This window comes from Nannospalax galili, unplaced genomic scaffold (genome assembly GCF_000622305.1).
Source record: "Nannospalax galili isolate Female #2095 unplaced genomic scaffold, S.galili_v1.0 scaffold1384, whole genome shotgun sequence".
Taxonomy (NCBI): Eukaryota; Metazoa; Chordata; class Mammalia; order Rodentia; family Spalacidae; genus Nannospalax; species Nannospalax galili.
In genome coordinates, this window is record NW_008351703.1 from 35,236 (window position 1) to 43,176 (window position 7,941).

Below are 7,941 nucleotides of genomic sequence, written 5' to 3' on the forward strand. Positions count from 1 at the left end.
ACAAAATACCAAATCTATTAGCTGACAGTAAATGCTAAGATACTTGTTCAAAAATAGCATATAGTTACATAGAAATAAAATATAATGTCCATTGTGTGCATAAAGGAAAGGCTTAAGAGGATAGCATGAACTAGATGAAGTTTTAATTTGCTTATAAAAACAATTCATGTTTCTGTCAGGGAGTGGCTGAATTAGCATGCAATTTCATATTATGGACTGAGGAAAACAGCAAAGGAATCTATAAATTTAACATAGTCAGGTAAAAGGATAAATTCCATCCAGGCACATTCTTCCTCATGAGGATACGTTAAATCATGGCTGACCATGCCTGAGAATGATCGTTTGCAAATCCCTAGCAATGAGTGGGAGCAGCAATAAAGCAGATTTATAAAAAATTAATTTGGCCCAATAAATTTCAATTATGTAGAAGATCTTCAGACACTGATAGGAAAACGAAGGGAACTTTGGCTCCCACAGGGAAAATCCCTTCAGAAGAGAACCACCATCTTTTTACTGCAGCTGTATGAAAGACATCCTTACTCATCACCATGCACAGGCTCTGGAAGGCTCCTCAGTTAAATCATCAGTAGTGTACTGAAAATGCAGCTCAGAAAAAGCAAACCTCACTTTGGTAATACGACACAGAGAGCTTCTTGTTTTAAAATACATACAGAACACTTTTCCTGCAGGAAAGAGAATTATTAGGTAAAAAAAAGGAAAAAGACTACAGGTTGAGCATATTGCATACTGGCCTGTCAATACTGCAAGAACTTGGCAAAGGCATTATCATACACTCATCCACATGGCAGGATGCATTAACACTATCTCTGCTCCTTTCCCAGCAAACTGACTTAAAGGAAACTAAACATGCGTACATTGTAGCACTACAAAATTTTGCTATGGACTCCCATTTCTACAGGGAGAATTGGCAAGTTAGCCATGTGGTCAGTATGCTATATAGTATTGCCTCTTTGAAGACACTTTTAACCTGTTGAAAGCAGAAAGAAAACCTATACACATTGAATTTATACAGTACTGCATCAACAGAATTTTTAAAGAATAGGAATAATGCACCTTAAGATTCCTTTGCCTTATATTATTAAGTTTTCTGGATAAGCTGATATCCTATTAGTTGTAGGTGTTAGGCTGGCTAAGAACTTTACACTGATACTCTCCTGAGTCCAACTACAGATGAATCCTGGTCCATGGTGCACTCCCTTAAAGGTAGATTTTATTGTGAGTCCAGCTCTCCTCTTCAATAGGTCCCAAGTTTCCTGGAGAGCCCCTGCTCCAATACCACACATCCCACCCACCCAACCTTCTCTTATATTTTCATACCCATTTGGACATTCTGGAATTCTCTTCCCCCACACTCAGAAGAGTCATACAAATGGTGTCATCACAGCAGAGGAGTGGCGTAGTCCTTGGATGGCTGCATAGGGCCCCTGCTGAAAGTAGTGATGGTATCTCGGCATGTGAAACGAGGGGAACGTGGGGCCACTCCCTTGCATGGAGCTGGCAATGGCTGAGGGTGTCAGAGGCATCCCCAGTCGGCTATATGGTGGCAGAGAACCCTGAATGGGGTGAGGAATGGGTGTTGCTATGGACGCTGTGCTGGTGCCAAGAGCAGTCAGGGACTGTGGGTGCTGAAATCCCGGAAAACTGGAAGACGATGATACCCAGGAACTGAGAGATAAATTGTCAGATGTTGTAAAGGCGGATCCTGTAAGAAAAATGCTCATCAGACTCAAAATACTATTGCAATGTACTGATCAAGAACCGAGTTACCTGTAAAGATCTGTTTATTTTCAAATATACTATTTATTAGGCCTACAACATGCAAAGATAAACCTACATGCAATTTATGTTAGGGAAGTCTACCTTTCTAAATAAGAAGACCTCATTTACACCTTACATGAAAGAAAAAAATTACTAAACAGAAAAAAACTTAATTCATTGCATTCTACAGAGTGTCTGAGCATGAGCATCTTGCCTGAAGAAAATTACCTGTTTCCTTAAACAAAGATCCAAATATCTGACATTTGTTCTAATCTCTGTAATATCTCCCTAAAAGAGGCTGGATGTGTCTCAACAAAGTCCCCTGATTTTCAGACCCGTTGCAAGAACCAGAGGAATGAATTCTACATGCAAGCATCCAGAAGTTGAAAGATGAGGCAGCAGTGAATGCTGATGGAATGATGATTAGTGGCTTTCTTGCACTGAGTTATAAGAAATGTCCTGTGTTTTTACTGATTATATTACTCACTATTTTGGGAATTAAAAGTGACATTGATTATTTCCATATATGAACATCCCAGGTCAAAAGTAGAGCAGCACTGGACTCTCTTTTCTGGACATACTTCCCATATGCTCGGGCTCCTCGCTGAGCTTTCCTGACAGAAAGACTGTTTCTCTCTCTCTCCTCTCTCCTCTCTCTCTCTCTCTCTCTCTCTCTCTCTCTCTCTCTCTGAATACACACCTGCACCTGTGCACTAAAGACCAAAGAACAATCTTACAACCTTGGGTGTCTGTCCTCAGGTTCATCGACTTTTTTTTTTCTCGTATCTCACTGTCCTAGAGCTTACTAAGGGCTGCCTGACTAGCAAGCCTCAAAATACCTCTGTCTTTGCTTCCCCAGCACTGGGATTACAAGTGACTGAGCCATCTCTCCAACCCTTTGCTCAACTATTAGGGCCATGAATAGCCCTTTTCCTTGACTTTTGATCCTATTAAGATGTTACTCCTGTGGGTAGAACAAATATCGTCCCTAATTTTCAGATAATAAGGCTCAGAAAGAGTAAGAAATTGCCCTGAAGAGTGGTAGCTCTTTGGTAGTATGTCATGGACCAGCCCTTCCTGACCCTAATGCAGAGGCTCTGTCCTGGAAAACCTCACCTCAGGCAGAGTAACCACCCAGACAAAATAATGAAGTATGTGAGCCCCAGCATTGGGGAATGCATCTTCTGAAAAACCCTGAGGTGTTTGTTGGCATGTGGTCCATTAAGATCAAACATCCCAACAACAGCCTGCCTTACTCCCCTCAAGTACCCTGGCCCCCAGCAGTTCTCCATCCCCAAGTATGGCCTCACCTCGATTTTGGGCTGTCTGGCTCTCTTCCCCTAAGACATCCTCTTCTCCATAGGTACGGATGGGTGAGCGGGCATAGGAATGCTTCTGGATCAGGCTCTCCACACTCTCCCTGTGAAACAGTTACACATTAGGAGTTCACTTCAGAGGGAGGTTTAAGGATAATTAACTGGTCTATCTGTTTTCTGAGTCAAAAGAAATCACTTCAAGGAAAAGACACTCAAAACCTGTATGTTCATTCTACTGTACAGTGAATCCTGGGGCATCAGTTCAGAGGCCAAAGTGTGCTGGACAGGATGAAGGTCAGAGATGAACAGAGCTGTGAAACATGGCCACAAGGATATGGAATTTAATTATGAGAAAACTGAATGAATGAATTTACTACAGGTTTCTTCTGACCTCCACGTGCATTGCATGACTTGGGACACTTACATACATGTAGGCAATCCAACTCATACACATAACATAAAATAAAAATAATAAATAAAATATTGTAAAAGAAAAAGAGATTGAGGTCCAAGAAACACCAGTACACTGTCTTTGGAGAAGGATTTCCAAGCATGAGATTAACTCAAAAGCAAAAATTATTTTGATATTGAACAATTTGATACACCTATTTAAAAAGAAGTTTTCAGACAAGTAATCAAAAATGCATATTGGGAACAACAGATTGGCTTGCAGAATCTACATCTTAAAAATAGTTATGATCAGGGCTGGAGAGATGGCTCAGTGGTTGATAGCACTGACTGCTCTTACAGAGGACGGGGGTTTGAGACCCAGCACCCACATGGTGGCTAACAACCAACTTTAACTCCAGTTCCATGGGATCCAATGCCTTCTTCTGACCCCTGAGGGTGCTGCATGACACGGGTGCACTTACACAATAATACCCATGCAGGCAATATACTCATACACACAAAATAAAAATAATAAATATAATTTTAAAACCCAAAATGTTATGACCTAAAGATAATACCAAATTAACTACCAAAGGGACAAACCAAACACCCATTTTCACATACTGAAGAAATAAAATAAGTAAAACAGCATGGTAATTTTTCAAAATAACATTTGACATTTTATCTAGATATTCATACTTCATTGAAAACTACCAATTAATAGTATGTTTAGTGTTCTGGAAAGTTTGCAGACCCAGGTAGACAGGAAAGAGTATGCTTCCAACAAATAAGGCAGACAGCCTGTTTCTGTACTTCGGGTTCTGCCCTCTTGAGCCCCGTTTGTTGGATCTTGACACAAAACCAGTGTCCTGTAGCTGAACTAAGGTCTTGAAAGTACCTTTTATCGGTACCCCCATCTTTATTTTTCTTTTTCAAAATTGTTTTGGCTATTCTAGTTCCTTTCTATACCCACATAAAATTTAGTATTGATTTCTTTTTTTTCCTTCTTTTTTAAATCTTACTGTGATTTCTACCAGGATTATGTTCAATCTGTACAGCAATGTAAAGAACTGACACCAGCAGCTCCAACCCGGGAACTGCTGTAGTGTTCCATTTGTTTAGCAGTGAAGTTCTGATGTTTTATACTTTTAAATATATGTCCAGCTCTCTTTTTTTAAAGACTTAAGTAATAAACTTTTATCTCTCCATGTCCTAAGCATTTCTGCTGCCTCTCGTTTCTTTGTGTGGACCCACAACAGCACCTGTATGATCCCTTCAGCTTGAAGGACCTCCCTCAATATATCTGCAGTGCAACTTGGTGATGAATTCTACAGCTTTCGTGTCTAGAAAAAAAAAATCCTTTTTTTTCTTTTTATTTAAAAAATAATTTTGCTGGTTACATAATTCAAACAGGCTTTTTCCTTCAGGTCTTCAAAGATATTATCTCACTTTGTTTCTGACAAGAAGTCTGCTGTCATCCTTATTTTTGTTTCTGATGTAATGTCTTTAATTCCCTCAGTTCCTTCACTATTTCCTTTTTGTCATTGTCTTTCAGCAATTTGATGATGATGTAACTTGTATTATTTCTTCGTGCTTCCTGAATTTGGGTTCGCTGGAATTCTTGGACTGTGTTTCTAATTGTCATTAAATTTGGAAATATTTTACACATTATTGATTTTCATTCTCTAATGAACTTCCAGGGTTTTGAATAACATATATTACATCAGAACACCTTTTTGGTCTTTTTCACTTTGGATAGTTTCTATTACTGTATCTTCAAGTTCACAAATCTTTTCATCTTCAAGTGTCTTATCTGCACTTAATCCCATCCAGGATACATTTTACTTTATAAATAGCTGCTTTCACTTTTAGAATTTCATTGGGGTCCTTTGCACATCTTCAATGTCTGTAACTTTGTGCACATGTAAAATCTAATCACAGTAAGTATTTGAATAGCATTGTCGATTACATCGATTCTGCATTATTTTCAATTGACTAATTTCCCTCTCATGGTAGAGTATATTCTTTCATATCTTTGCATTCCTGGTCTCTTTCTTTCTGTGTTGGACATTAAATTGAGTCTGGATAGGCAGTGTGAATTGATCTTCCACTCTCTGGAAGTTTCTTCAGAAATCTGTGCCTAGAAAATCTGAGCAGAACACTGAAGAGAGGCCCTTTGTAGACTGGAGCTCTTTTCCATAAGCCCTCGCCTCTTTTCAGTTCTCTGACTTTTCACTGCCTAAGTCTCCTCAGCTCTGATTTCTCAAGCAGTCAGCCAGCTGGACTTGCATTCTACCGCCCTCTGTGGTGGTCCAGAGACTCTGCAGACAACAAACTGGGGCATTGTCTGGCTCTCAGCATTTGATTCCATCCCTCAAGCATTGTTGTTTTTTATTGCTTCATGTTCAGTGTCATTAAAAATCACTTTGTGTATTTTCATATCTTTCTGGTCCTTGTTGCAATACATTTACCTGAAGTAGTACTTCATCTAAGGCTTTTCTAGAAGTTTCTAAATTCCAACATCACTCCTACCTAGACTAAATCACAACTTCTATGGATAGAGCTTAGGCTTCAGTGATTAGAATGTCAGAGGTAACTCCACTGGGCAGGCAATATGAGGAATGGAGGGTTGCATATTATGGGTATTCTTCAACATACACTCCTCTATAGCTTTTGAATTTTTGAGGCATATATTGTCTATTCAAAATTAATTATAAAATACAAAAATATCATGATACTGATAGCCTACCAATGGCAAACCAGGAAAGAACTGATACTTAACACTAGTGCTTTGGGAAATTATTATAATGAGTTGGTGAATAATAATGATCACATTGGTTTTTATATCAACATAGACTACTTGGCAGGCAAAGTACTGGAAATACCATGAACTTCACTGTCACTCACTGAGTAGATGAATGAACTGGTGGATGGTGGACTACCTACGACCACTTTCAGTCCTTATTTTGTTATTTTCGCAATCTCTCTTCATCTGCAAACTAGAGAGCCTTACAACTATTTGCCTCACAACTCTCATATTTCAATATATACATATGCATGTATATGCACTGAATTGTTACTATGAACAAGACGTTATTCTAGAAATCGTAAAGTTGACAGTAAATAAAATATATGAATATAATTCTCTGCCTGATGAGGAAGGAGGGTAGTGGACTGAGGGAGAAAGGGAGAGGGAGGGAGGTGCATATGCACAATAGAGTAGCATGCAGTCACAAGAAGATTATGAAATACGTCTTTTCAGTGAGATGGATTGAGCTACAGAACATTATGTTAAATCAAATCTCAGCTACAGATGGACAGGTGCTACACATTCTCTTTCACAGGTGAAAGAGAAGAAAAACTGGATCTGACTGTAGAACTGATGACTGGAGAGAAGCTGGAGAATAGGTGCACAGGACGGTGAGCAATTGAAGAGCTGGGTCTGATCAGTGCACGCTGGGTACATGTATTAACATATAATGCTGAAACAAATTACCATGTACAATTAATACATGTTGATCAAAAAGAGTAAACAGAAAGGATAATTTTAAACATGAAGCCATACTCTAGTCATGTTGAAACTCACAGTCTCAATATCTCATAGCATTTGCTCAAGGACTCAGCCCCCTGTATATTAGAAAGTGACCATCTTTGAGGTAACTTGGTCATTACGAAGAAAGTTAAGTAAGCTGAACAACCTATGATGAAATGTCAGGATGAGACAAAAATAATATATCCATAATCTTAAAATTTCTATGGTCATAGTTTAGTCAACTAGTTTAAGGAATAAAATATATATCCAGTCAAGGTTTATCTGAGAATATTTGGTTTTTTACCCAAGCCTTATCTACATAGCACATGATAATTAAAAGTAACAGAGTGGTGGAACTAACCTTATTGGATGTTTAACAGTCATAGTTTGAGGCCTATACTAATATGGTCAGAGGGACTTAAAGAACAATTTTTTGCCCCTTGCCCTCCAAGCTTGACTAAATTCCAGGTGACTATGGAACATCTCTCAAAATGTCCTGTAACTGTGGTGAGTCACCTGTCCTCTTGTTCAGGGAGGCCATGGAGACCCCACAAGATGGACTTGAACCAGTGTCCAGTCTACAAAGAGGAGGGTAAACTCAGAGGAAACATCTCATTCATGCTTCCAAGTGAAGCCAGACATGGTCGAACAGGACCTTTGACTTATCATCACATAGATGGAACTGGTAAAAGAAAGGAGCCAGGAGCTCCTCTGAACCCCATGTGACCCCTGAGGAACAAATCCTCAAATGACCTTAAGTATAAAAATAAATGGATTTATTTGGGCCAACTGTATGGTCTTAAAACACCCAAAAGGAAAGTATAACCAAAGAGTAAAGTCATTAATATACTTCTTTAAGAGTTCAAGGGATTACACTTCCTAGACATTAGGCTTAAGTCTATATAAAAAGTTATTTAGACAATT

General features: G+C 38.9%; 1 protein-coding gene across 1 annotated transcript in view; it reads right to left on the bottom strand.

The window, feature by feature from the left end:
- Positions 1–565: 565 nt before the first annotated feature.
- Positions 566–7,941, bottom strand: part of Tbx20 (T-box transcription factor 20) — a 54,198-nt gene continuing 46,822 nt past the window's right edge. Inside the window, exons 7-8 of the mRNA XM_008848771.2 lie at positions 3,090–3,199; positions 566–1,723 (exon numbers count right to left, since the gene is read on the bottom strand). Coding sequence (XP_008846993.1) covers positions 1,383–1,723; positions 3,090–3,199 — 451 coding nt within the window. The 3' untranslated portion in view covers positions 566–1,382. The remainder of the gene's footprint in view (positions 1,724–3,089; positions 3,200–7,941) is intronic.